At 48.2% G+C, this 13,143-nt stretch overlaps 2 protein-coding genes across 2 annotated transcripts in view; one reads left to right on the forward strand and one right to left on the reverse strand.

Moving 5' to 3' along the window:
• Positions 1 to 4,042, forward strand: part of PAIP2B (poly(A) binding protein interacting protein 2B) — a 38,090-nt gene extending 34,048 nt beyond the window's left edge. The window contains exons 3-4 of the mRNA XM_082236806.1: positions 249 to 434; positions 1,585 to 4,042. Coding sequence (XP_082092932.1) covers positions 249 to 434; positions 1,585 to 1,641 — 243 coding nt within the window. The 3' untranslated portion in view covers positions 1,642 to 4,042. The remainder of the gene's footprint in view (positions 1 to 248; positions 435 to 1,584) is intronic.
• A 1,059-nt stretch (positions 4,043 to 5,101) lies between these two features.
• The window catches only part of NAGK (N-acetylglucosamine kinase), a 28,268-nt gene continuing 20,226 nt past the window's right edge, over positions 5,102 to 13,143 (reverse strand). The window contains exons 8-10 of the mRNA XM_082236616.1: positions 7,660 to 7,757; positions 6,070 to 6,148; positions 5,102 to 5,460 (exon numbers count right to left, since the gene is read on the reverse strand). Of these exons, the coding sequence (XP_082092742.1) occupies positions 5,270 to 5,460; positions 6,070 to 6,148; positions 7,660 to 7,757 (368 nt within the window). The 3' untranslated portion in view covers positions 5,102 to 5,269. The remainder of the gene's footprint in view (positions 5,461 to 6,069; positions 6,149 to 7,659; positions 7,758 to 13,143) is intronic.

The raw sequence follows: 13,143 nt of genomic DNA on the forward strand, positions 1-13,143 counted from the left end.
CTGACATTGGCGAGCCAGGGAGGAATCCCAGGCCATGGTCTGAAGGCCGTTGATGCCACCATGTTGCTGAAGCTAAGCAGCTCTGGATGGCCACCTGTGTTGCTGCCCTGGGATCCATGGTGGAAGGAAGGGATTGTATAAAGAAATAATATTTTGGGGTTGGCGCAGTAACTTTGACAGGATGACAAGCAGTTGGAGGTACATCTTTTCCTATGTGACCCTCCCTTGTGGATCTGCTTCCTGGCCAGGTGGAGGAGGAGCTTCAGGAGCAGGAATTCCTCGACCGCTGTTTCCAGGAGATGCTGGATGAAGAGGACCAGGATTGGTTCATCCCGTCCCGTGACCTGCCCCAGGGCATTGGGCAGCTTCAACAGCAGCTGAACGGGCTCTCGGTCAACGACAACACCCACAGCCACGTATCGGAAGACATTTTGGTAAGCCCTGGGACAGAGGCTGGAAGTGGGCGTGGGGACCTGGCTCTGTCGGTCGGTCACAGATAAGGGGCAGGGAGGTGAAAAGGGAGAAAAAAGGTGGGCAGAATCTTCTCGGGGCTCTCACATTTTAGAATCCATCCGCAATCAGAGGGGCAGCAGCTGCTATCGATAGCTGTCATTTTAAAACTGTTTTTATGGACAGTTTTAAAACTGTTTTTATCTTCCTGGCCTGACCCGGCCAGATTTTATGAGAAAATCTGGCCGGGTCAGGCCAGGAAGAAGCTGAGATATCAATACCTCAACATGGGAGGCGCGCAGGGAGGAGTAGGCAGGGAGGAAGGGGTTATCGAGAGGGCGTAGAAATGAGGAACAGCCCAAGAGATGAGAACTTCAGCCAGTTAGTATTAGAAGAAAGGGCAGGGAGGGGATGCAAGCACCAAGAGAAGAGCCCTTGTGTAATGATGGGGAAGAGAGCAGAAATCCTGGTCTCTCTTCAGCTCCTGCTTTGGAAGGCCACGGGGGGTTGGGGAGCCCTACCAGGGTTTGTTGCACCCCCATGATCTTGGAGTGGGGACCCCTACCCGTCCCCCAAGTGGTTGCACTGGAGGCAGTGGGCTCCCTTGCTCTCAGGCACACTTTTCTGGCCCAGTGAAAATCAAGGAGCTCCTGAAATCCAGCCATTTCCCCAACTGGTCTTCCCTGAGCTCCCTTGAGGCTTAGGTGCTCCTTCTCATCCGCCTGTCCGTCTCTATAAACTAGTAATAAATGACGCACCACACGGGGCCCAGTATTCCGAGCCACTTTCCAAAGTGAAATATGTACTGGGTTGGAATTGCCACCTCTTTTCTGGCTTAAGCGCATTCTGCTTTTATAATTTTAGGTCCGTTTGCCTCATTTTGTTACGGCTCTTAACTTCAACAAATAACGGTGATCTAAACTTTTAAGTTATGGATCGTTTGATGTGGGCAGGAAGAGAGTGGGCTCTCAGGAGAGGGGAATGGAGGGAAATGGGCCATTTGTATCCCAGAACGGAAGGACAGGTGGGTGAGAGGAGGGAAAGCCAGTTAAAAGCCGAGGAGCAACCTGGGGGGGGGGTGTTCTTTCCTGCCTGCAACTAGCTGACCTCTCTTTCCCCCCTTCTCCCTTTCAGAGCAAAAGCACCTTAAACCCCGACGCCAAGGAGTTTGTCCCCGGAGTGAAGTACTGAACCTTCTTGCAAAGACAATTTCTTTTTGCCCTGGATGGGGGTGGGGGGTGGGGCAGCGGGACCCGCAAGCAGCGGTGGGGCAAATAGACTCCTGGTGGGCGAATCGGTGGGACTCTTTACGCTACTTCATCCCTCTTTTTTCTTGCTGCGTCGGGACACTTTGAGACGAACTGACGAGAAGGAATGCCCACCACGGGACTCAGCACAGATCCAGACGGGGCACCTCCTTGGTTTTTCTTGTCCCCCCCCCCTCACCTTTTCCTGTTTAACAGCAGCCAGCCTAGCCTGACCGCCAGCAGGGTCTCCTGCCTGCCCATCCGCCTCCTCCTCCTCCTCCCCACTGGGCAGCCCCTTCGCTGGGCATGCTTTGGACACTTTGCAGGCCCTGCTGCGTGGCGGGGAAAGGCCCCCCCCCCCCCGGACGTCTGTCTCTACTTGGTGGAAGTTCTCAAGCTGGGCAGGCCAGATCTGCCGCCAGCCCGCCCGGTGCTTCTGCTTCTCCTCTTCCGCCTAGCTTTGGAGCACCTCCCTTCCTCTTGCCCTCTCTCGCTCAGGCCGGTTGTGATTCCGGCAGGTGGGGTTGCAGCTCGGTGGGCCTCAGCCTGCAAAGTGACCTCTCCCACCACCAAACCCCTGGGGGTCTTGAAGGCAGGGGAGCCTGAGGGCTTGGGGGAGTTGGCTTGAACCTCATCCCGCTCCATTTGCAAGCACGTGGCCTCCCGCTGAGGAGACAGGGGGGTCCCAGGATGTCCACAGAGTTGTTGAGGCACGACGAACCATTTCCTGGTCTTCTGCATCACTGTTTTTCTCTCTCAGCTTTCCTATCCTCCTCCTCCTCCTCCTCCTCCTCCTCCTCCCTGCTTCGGCCCCCAACTAAAATAATCAGGAACGACAGGGTACATTTTCTCCACCTGGCAGCTGTTTGATCCAATGCAAACAAAGGACCTCTCTCTGAGGAAGGGAGGCTTTGGGCTCATTGCCGCTCCTGCCCAGGAGCCTTTGGCAGAGGGGGTTTCTGATCCTGGCAGGTTTGTCTCTTCTCTCCAACTGGGCCCAGTTCCCTCAACATCCTAGCTGCTGAGAAGTTTGGGGAGCTGCAGTTGGGCTTGTCTGCGGACCAGAAAGAACAGGTGGGCCACACCAGCCAAACAGGCCCTAAACAGCTTGCAGAAATCCAGGCACCTCCAGCTGCACAGAAGGAGCTTCTCCCCAACCTCTGGGCTTCTGGGCTGTCCGGTATCTGCCACCACCTTCAGCAAAAGACCCATGGCAAGACCATGCTCTGCCTCTTGCCTGGGAGAGCAGGAAAGGAGAGCTAGGCAAGAGCTGAGAAAACTTCCCTATCTCACCCCACCCCTACTGCCAGAGGTCCTTTTATCCAAGTTTTGTCTTTTTCCAGGGCTCCCCCATGGAGGGAAAAATGGTGAGGGAATATTTTGGAATTGCTGAGGGGATTTTTACAGCATAAACACACCTAGCTTCATCTGCAAAGAAAGGGAGGGGGCAGCAGTTCTCCATTTGCATTGCCAGCTCGGCCCCTTTGCTTAGCCCTCTTGCTTTCTTGGGGGCCATGGGAAGAACACCCCTCCCATGGACTCGTGGGACAGCTGCAGTTCGTCCAGTCTGGACCCGGTCCCCAAAGCAAGCTGCCAGGAGATGGCGGGGCAGAGACCTTCACTGCCAAGGAGGGCGGCCAGCTTGCTCCTCTCCTGTTTAAAATCTGGTTCCTGTTGAATGCATAGGGTGCCCCCACCAAGTCTGACCTTTTTTTTGGGGGGGGGGAGACTGACAGAAGGGATCCAGCCGGGAGCCTGTGGTCTTGCAGTTGCAAGTGACAAAGTAGCTTAGCCACGGAGCTGTGTGCGCGTCAGGATCCCTTCCCCAGATTCTTTCCATGGATTCCCAGTTGCAAAGGCATATCACGTGTCAATCCACTTTGGAGCAGCTTGTCGTGCACAGCTACCTGACTTCTTGGCGCATGTGCAGAGTAAAGAGTTCTCCAGCCCAAACTCTTTGAGGGGCAGAGGCCAGCCTGGCTTTCAGTGGCCACCTGTCCATTTGCCCTAGCCTGCCTGCATTTGGCATTTGTAGAGAGGGGCAGAGGCAGCTGGCTCTGCTCTTGGCCTTAGAGACTTTTTTAAAAAAGAGGAGATGGGCAAGTTCGCCATGATCCAGATTTCTTCAAAGCCACGTTTCAGGCTTGCTTATTTAAATAATCAGCAGTATAATTGGACAGAGCAGATGTGTGGGGCCATATCCACTCTTCCCCATTCCCTCTCCCTTTGCTCTTTTCTCCCCCCCCCCTTGCAATCTCTGGTTTCTTTCTGAGGAAGTCTTTGCAATTATGTTCTGTCCATTTTTAAAACAATGCATTCTTAAAATAAATTGGTTTTGAGCTGGGTGTGATGCAGAGTTCTTTCCAATTTCGGAAGAGGGGCTTCCTGACGGAGCCTACTGCTCCCCGATGGGAGAGGGGAGTAGGTGGCGATGGATAAAACGTGGTGGCGGAAAAGGCTGGTTTCTCCTTTGTCCCATCTCATGAAAGAGGGAGTCCAGGCTCCAAGGAACGTGGAGAATGATGGGCATTGGAATAAGGGGGAAACAGGGAAACATTAAAAGCTTCCCTAAACAGGGCTGCCTTCTAAAAGCCAGCTAGTTTTTTATTTCCTTGACATTTGATGGGAGAGCGTTCCACAGGGCGGGCGCCGCTGCCGACAAGGCCCTCTGCCTGGTTCCCAGTAACTTCTCAAAATGAGGGAACAGCCAGAAGGCCCTCACAGCTGGACCTAATGCTCCTTCAAGGCCATTGGTTGGTGACCACCTTCGGGAGAGAGTCGTGACCTGAAACGTGACAATTATTGACCATCCGCAAACGGCTAAACTGGCTCACGAACTATCCGTCCCACAGTGACAGCATCTTTATGCAGGAGAGCAGTTGGGCTTTTGCAAATACGAAAGCCAAATCTTGGGTCTGAAGCCTGAAACGAGGTGCTGGGACGTGGTTTCTCAGCCTGTTCCTATAGAAACCTGCCCCAGCCTTTTCAAAGCCCAAATCAGTAGGGCAGAGCTTAGCAAACGCTGTGTTACGACACATCAGTGTGTTGCGGCTGCTGTGTGTGGGTTTGTCACACAAATGCTCCTTGCTGTCCTGGGGCTGGAAAGGGGTCAGTCTAACCTCCGGTTTTTGCTAGTAAAACTGAATTACTGTGTCGTGAAATGATGCAGGTCTAAAGAGATGTGTCACCAGCATGACCAGTTTGGAAAGCTCTGTCGTAGGGTCTGCTATCCCAACCGCAAGGAAGAGCCCCTCTCCATCTCTCCGGGCAGCTTGGAGGAGAGAAATTTCATCAGCAACTCACTAGGTGAACTTCCTTGACGCAGCCAGGGGCTTGCTGCCGACAAAACAGGCTGAATGATGACACACAGCCCACCATACCAAGAACACGGCGGCTTGGCGGCCTTGCTTTTTTTAATGAACGTTACGAAACATGCCCCTACAAAAACGTCCTTCCAAAGCAGAACAGGCAGTCTTTGAACATTTAAAAGACGGGTCCATGGCATGGAGAGAAAGAGAGAACGAGTAAGAGCAGGACAGGTCAGGTCATGGGGTGGGGAGCATCTTGCACCTCTAGGCAAAGGAGTGTGTGTAGAAGACATTCACGTTGGCTGCGTAGTCCAGGGGGAGGGCTTGGCCAATGTGCTTGGCCCCCAGGCTAGCCCCTCCCAGTGCCGAGGACTGCTTCAGCTTCAGGAGGCTGAACTTGGAGAAGGCACTGCCGGGCTGCTCTCTGTGCACCTGGTCAAGGACGCGGATGAAGCCTGGGAGAGGAAAAGAGGCAAGGAACGGTCATTCGGAGGACCCTAAAGGTAAAGGGACCCCTGACCGTTAGGTCCAGTCGTGGATGACTCTGGAGTTGTGGTGTTCATCTCGTTTTATTGGCCGAGGGAGCCGGCGTACAGCTTTCGGGTCATGTGGCCAGCATGACTTAGCCGCTTCTGGCGAACCAGAGCAGCGCACGGAAACGCCATTTACCTTCCCGCCGGAGCGGTACCTATTTATCTACTTGCACTTTGATGTGCTTTTGAACTGCTAGGTTGGCAGGAGCAGGGACTGAGCAACGGGAGCTCATCCCGTCGCAAGGATTCGAACTGCTGACCTTCTGATCAGCAAGCCCAAGGCTCTGTGGTTTAGACCACAGCGCCACCGGCCCTACCAGGTACTAATTCGGTACCCAGATGGGCACTCCGCGCAGGCAAATGAGAGGCAGCACAGGAGCTGTGATTCCCATATTGCAGGAGGTTGGACTAGATGACCCTCAGGTCCCTCCCAACTCTGCAATTCCACAACACTCTTTGCAGCAAAACATCCCCGGCCTTGCCAAAGAGGTGCGCGACTCTCGTCTGCCTTCATCCCCGACAGCCGCTCACCTCCTTTCATCATTTCCCAGCTGTTCCACACCAATCCGACGCACACGATGGGCAGCCCCAAGTCTCCTAGGAAGAGGCTCTGGCAGGGAAGAGAAAGGACACAAAAGAGCCTCAGAGGAGTCATTTCTGACATTTATTTCCTATCCCCTGTTTAGGGATGCAGGAGAGGATATTTTGTCTGATTATATCCTTTTACAACTTGTGTTAACAAGTTCCCCAATTTAGCAGAGTAACATTCCCCCCTTTTAAACTCACAGCGGATGCGTTTGCTCAGGCTCGCTAAAGCCTCTCTAATAACTGTTCTGGTATTTCCCCCTTATTCCCTCATAAATGTTAAGACACAACACAGTCTTCTATGAAAGTATAAAGAGAGTTTACTCACATTCTGTTCACAATCGGATCCCAGAAGGCAGACTTATCTTCGAAAAGTAACATACACCTGGAAACTATCTCATAAGAAGACAGTCCCTTTGTCCTCTCTTGGCTGGAGGCCAAGAGGGCATCTTTGGCTAAACAGATGTTGCTTCTTTGATGCATGTAGTCAAAGAGAGAGATGGCTGCCCTGCCTTGTGCTTTTGTCGTTACCTGCACAGGTGAGGCCACACCCACCTCTAGTCACATGCAGAGGAAGTCTGTCCCAGCCCAGAAGGAAACAAGAAGTTTACCTGCTGGCTGGACAAACATTCCTCCCCATGTGTAAACATGTTCACTCTTGGGAATGTTGTACTTGACTGCTCATGTGTTTCACATCCCACACACGCCCCTTTCCTGCACGCAGGGCCTTTCCCAGGAAGGCTCCCATCCTGGGACTGCCCAAACCTTCCGCAAAGTGGCTGCGCAGCATGCCAGCAGAGTAAGGTGCCTCTGGGAATGTGTGGCAGGCGCCATCTGGAAACCCAGAGAGAAGCACCCCTGACTCTGCATAGCAGGGGGTTGGACTGGATGACCTTCAGGGGTCCCTTCCAATTCTACAATTCCCTCTACGGTTTCAGGTTTCCAGGCGAGATAAGACAAAGGCATCTGTACAAATAACCACACTGGCACCTTTAGGTGTGCATGCCGGTTAACCTGAGATTCCTGCAACCGTACAATTGTATGATTCTATCCCCTTGGTCAGGACAGAAATGGAATCTTGAAATAAGCCACAAGGCATGAAGCCTGCTTGGACCCCACCCCCAGAGAAGTGTGGCACCCCAACCCAACAGGCAGTGGTCATCTTTACCAACCTAGCTGGGGCAGCATTACCTCCAAAGGTATTTTTTTGGGGGGGTGGGGGGAGAATGTTGCCCCACTGTTACCATATTAGAAGTAGCTCAGAGTGGCTGGGCCAACCCAGTTGTGGCTGGAGTACTGTTACTACTAATAAGAATAATTAAATAATAATAATTATGGAAGTTTTCATATTATAACTGCTTTTCAGAGCACACCAGGGCTGCAAGATTGCAGCCCACCGAGCGGCTTCTAGCTGCACGGACCAAAGTGTTCTCTGGACCAGCCGGCCAGCCTCTTAGTGACGGTGTCCTGGGGAGATCCAGCCCCCGACTCCTCTGCTCTGACCTCTGCCCACCACCCCTTCCTTTCACAGCTTACCTGATCAACTTTTGGCAGCACAGCTACGATGTGCTGGGCCAACACTTCTCCAGCCTTGCTGAAAACGTAGCAGCAAAGGGGGTCCCCAGCCTTGGCTCCTGCGTGGAGAAAGATTTTGTCCTTGTTTAGAAACGTGGCTTACAAAGCAACTAAAAGAATAACCTTATCAGTACGGAAGATTAAGGAAAGCAGCCCTGGAGCTGCACTGCAGGGGTTGGTCTAGATCATGGGTAGGCAAATTAAGGCCCAGAGGCCGGATCCGGCCCAATCGCCTTCTCAATCCGGCCCGCGGATGGTCCGGGAATCAGCTTGTTTTTACATGAGTAGAATGTGTCCTTTTATTTAAAATGCATCTCTGGGTTATTTGTGGGGCATAGGAATTTGTTCATTCCCCCCCCCAAAAAAAAAAAAATAGTCCGGCCCCCCCACAAGGTCTGAGTGACAGTGGACTGGCCCCCTGTTGAAAAAGTTTGCTGACAGAGAATAACAGAACAAGAGATAGAGGGTGCCATTCAGGATATGCAATTGGGCAAATCTCCAGGGCCAGATGGACTGACTTCCAGATATTACAAATCTTTAAAGGAATGGCTAATACAACCGTTGAAGGAAGTTTGTAACGAGATCTTAGAGGGAAAAAAGGCACCCGAATCGTGGAAAGAAGCATATATCTCACTCATACCAAAGACAGAGACTGAAAAGACTCAATTGAAGAACTACCGCCCAATTTCATTATTGAATGTGGATTACAAAATTTTTGCAGACATTTTAGCAAAAAGATTTAAAAGAGTATTGATGGAGAAGATTCACAGAGACCAAGCAGGCTTTCTCCCAAAAAGACACCTCTCAGACAATGTTAGGAACATAATAGACATTTTGGAAAAGTTAGAGGTGAATATAAATACTAAAGCAGTTTTGATATTTGTGGATGCGGAGAAAGCCTTTGACAATATTTCGTGGAGTTTTATGAAAAAGAATCTTCATGGGATGGGGGTAGGACAAGGATTTGAGAATGGTATGGGTGCAATATATTCTGAACAAAAAGCTAAGCTAATTGTAAACAATGTAATAACGGAGGAACTTAAGATAGAAAAAGGAACACGACAGGGGTGCCCAATTTCCCCATTGCTTTTTATTTCGGTCCTGGAGGTGTTGCTGAACATGATTAGAGATGACCAGCAAGTTAAAGGTGTACAGGTCGGAACTAAACACTATAAGTTAAGAGCGTTCGCAGATGACCTTGTATTGACTTTGCAGGAGCCAAACACTAGTACAAAAAGAGTGTTGGAAATAATCCAACAATTTGGGCAGGTAGCCGGATTTAAATTGAATAAACAAAAAACTAAAGTCTTAGGGAAAAACCTAACAGATATGGAAAAGAATAAGTTTCAAGAAGAGACAGGTCTGACGGTGGTTAAGAAGGTGAAATATCTAGGGGTTAATTTAACATCTAAAAATTTGAATCTGTATAAGGATAATTATGAAAAATGCTGGTCAGAAATTAAAAAAGATCTAGAAATATGGTCAAATTTGAGATTGTCAATGTTAGGCCGAATTGCAGTGATTAAGATGAATGTATTGCCTAGAATGTTGTTTTTATTTCAAACTTTGCAGATTATTGACAAGATGGACTGTTTCAAGAGGTGGCAGAAAGATATTGCGAAATTTGTCTGGCAGGGCAAAAAGCCCAGAATAAAATATAAAATATTAACAGATGCAAAAGAAAGAGGGGGATTTGCCCTGCCGGACTTAAAATTGTACTATGAAGCAGCAGCATTCTGCTGGCTGAAAGAGTGGATGCTCCTCGAGAATACAGATATCTTGGACTTAGAAGGTTTCAATAATGCATTTGGCTGGCATGCATATCTATGGTATGACAAAATCAAAGTGCATAGTGCCTTTAAAAATCATATTGTAAGGAAAGCGTTGTTCAATGTTTGGATGAGATATAAAGATCTGTTGGAAAACAAAACCCCTAGATGGTTGTCACCCTTAGAGGCTAAGGCCCACAAGAAAGTTAATATGGAGGACGGATGGCCAAAGTATTGTGAGATCTTAGAACAGGATGGAGAGAAACTGAAATTAAAGAGCCATGAAAAACTAAAACCCAAAGTACAAGATTGGCTCCACTACTATCAAATAATGGAGGTTTTCAAACAAGACAGGAAAATTGGCTTCCAGGTGGAAAAATCAAAACTTGAGACAGAACTGTTAGAACCCAATACTAAGAACTTGTCAAGAATGTATAACTTGCTGTTGAAATGGAATACACAGGATGAAACAGTTAGATCAGTTATGATTAAGTGGGCACGGGACGTTGGTCATAATATTATGTCTGCTGACTGGGAAAGGTTGTGGAACACTGGTATTAAATTTACGGCATGTAGTGCTTTGAAGGAAAATGTTATGAAAATGGTCTATAGGTGGTACATGACCCCAGTTAAGCTAGCAAAAATTTACCATTTGCCTGATAACAAATGTTGGAAATGTAAGGAAACTGAAGGTACTTTTTATCATCTTTGGTGGACATGCCCGAAGATTAAGGCTTTCTGGGAGATGATATATAATGAAATGAAAAAGGTATTTAAATATACCTTCCTTAAGAAACCAGAGGCCTTTCTCTTGGGCATTGTCGGCCAATTGGTGCCAAAAAAGGACAGAACTTTTTTCATGTATGCAACAACAGCAGCAAGAATACTGATCGCAAAGTATTGGAAGACACAAGATTTACCCACCTTGGAAGAATGGCAGATGAAAGTGATTGACTATATGACATTGGCGGAAATGACGAGCAGAATTCGTGACCAGGGAAAGGAGACTGCGGAAGAAGACTGGAAGAAATTCAAGATTTATCTTAAGAACTATTATAAACTTGATGAAGCTTAGAATGTCGAGATTTTACAGAGAGAAAGGGTTGCAGTAATATAAGATCAGATTAAGAAAGGACTATGATGAATTAGGATGGGAAAGAACATTTATAAGTTGCTATAAAATTTGGACATGAGGATGCAGAAAGGGGAGGTATGGGGAAGTCCGAGGAAAGAAGTCTATGAAAGGATATTTTGAAATTATATTTGTTTGTTTGTTTGTTTTTCTTTTATGTTTGTTTGTTATAAAAACTTTTGTAAAACTAATAAAAATTTTATAAAAAAAAAAAAAGAAAAAGTTTGCTGACCCCTGGTCTAGATAGGAGTCAGCAAACATCCGCCGGCGGGTCGGTTTAGCTCCACACGGGGGCTGACCGAGTGGGCAGCAAGGGCCGGGAGCTGCTTTAACAGCCCCTGCGGGCCGTAGTTTACCGACCCCTGGTCTAGATGACCACTGGGTCTTTCCCAACTCAGGGCAGGCCTGGCGGCTTCTTAGGGCAGCTGTGAACCCCTCAACATGCCCCAGGGTTGCTTGCTCTGAACCCTCCTGATGGGCCCAAGCGGGGAATTCGGAGGGCCGCCGCTAAAAAGTTCCCACGATGCCTTTGGGGCAGCAGGAAATTTAACTGGCAGCTCCCAGCCAGCTCCCTTTGGCCAAAGGGCAACCAGGGTCAGCATCTGAAAACGATGCCGCGGAAGTCACAGCACCAAACGCAGCAGCAGCGGCTTTGCTTGCATTAATTGTTTTACGGAGGATTTTTCAAACCAAGAGGAACTACCCTTGTCCGCAGACATGGGGAGAGTTGATATTTTCTGAATCGAGCGTGGCTTGGGAATTTGGGAAAGGGCTGATCAATGTAGCTGGCTGGTTTCAAGCACGGAAATGATTTGGGAGAGAAGGAAACGTATTGCGGCAGTTAATCGTTGTCGTTATGAACCCTTCGCCGGCAGGTCACAGGGCGGGTTTGCAGCAATTTGAAATCCAGAATTAAAGGCAGCTGAGCCAAATTGCAGTCGCAGGAACGGTGTTGGTCCTGAAAACGGCCTGCCCTCTTTGAAAGCATGAACCATTTGGGTCAAATGAGTGTTATTTCAGGCATCTTCAAGATCCTACAGGAAGATCTGCAAGAAGCTCCAGGCAGACTGAAAGCTGAGAAACGAGTCTCCGGCATCCGGGATGCCATTTCCTTTCCAAACCAATGAGAATTTTTCCTTCATATAATAATAAAAAATAATAAAAATAGTATTTTTTTATTTATACCCCACCCTTCCCAGTTCAAAAACCGGGATCAGGGTGGCTAACAACAAATTTAAAGCACTTAATTGCAAAAGCAGTATAAAATCTTGACTAACAATAAAATTCAAATACAGATAGGTAGCCGTGTTGGTCTGCCATAGTCAAAATAAAAAAATTCCTTCCAGTAGCACCTTAAAGACCAACTAAGTTAGTTCTTGGTATGAGCTCATACCAAGAACTAACTTAGTTGGTCTTTAAGGTGCTACTGGAAGGTTTTTTTTTTTATTTTGAATAAAATTCAAAGTTCAGAAATCATTTAGGGAAAACTCATCTAATAAGGGCTGGCTGGCTGAATTGGTCCTACTTGGGCCAGTGAGGAGACCAGGGGAGAATTAGCTGTGGGGTCTCAGAGCAGGTAATCTTCATAAAAGGGGAGGGGGAGGGAAGAGAAGGGAAACAGAAGATCAGGCTGAATTCAAATTAAAGGCCAGGTGGAATAGCTCTGTCTTACAGGCCTGACCGAAGGAGGTTAAATCCTGCAGGGCCCTGGTCTCATGAGGCAAAGCATTCCACCAGGTGAGGGCCATCACTGAGAAGGCCCTGGCCCTGGTGGAGGATAGTCTGACTTCCTTAGGGCCCGGGACCTCTATTTTTTTTTTTATAATAATTTTTATTACATTTTTTCCAAATTACAAAGAAGACAAAAAGAAAGGCAAAACAAAAGAAAAAAAAAGGAAAAGAGAACAGAAAATCTCAACCATTTCGACAACTTATTTCAAATTTCCATTGGACTTCCCCACATCTCCCACATAAATGCATTCTTGAAATAAAATTGTCAGCAAATTATACCCTTATTTCGTGTGTTTCTTTATATTTTCAGTTGCAATTTAAGTTTAAATCTCTTATTCTCCAATTACTCTAAAAATATAGCATAATATCCTTTTTACCCGTTTAAACTCTGATTCTTTCATGAGTGTTATCAGTTTCATAAATAATTAAATTTCATTGCTGGGGCTAACGTTCCAAATCATACGACGTCTTATGTTTCATACAACTTATAATACTTCTGCAAATAGTCTTTAAATTTTTTCCACTCCTCCTCCATTGCCTCTTCTCCCAAGTCTCGGATCCTTGCAGTCATCTCGGCCAGTTCCATGTAGTTCATCAATTGCGTCTGCCAGTCCTCCAGTGTGGGCAAATCTTGGGTCTTCAGGGCCCGGGACCTCTAAACTATGGTTATTCATGGACCTTAAGGTCCTCTGCGGGGCAGACCAGGAGAGGCGGTCCCGTAAATACGAGGGCCCTAAGCATAAATTCTGCAGCAGTGCGCAAAAACAATGAGGCCCGGCTTTCCCCAACCTGTTGCCCTCTGGCCAATTTGGA

This window comes from Podarcis vaucheri (genome assembly GCF_965113315.1).
Source record: "Podarcis vaucheri genome assembly, chromosome: 9".
NCBI lineage: Eukaryota > Metazoa > Chordata > Lepidosauria > Squamata > Lacertidae > Podarcis > Podarcis vaucheri.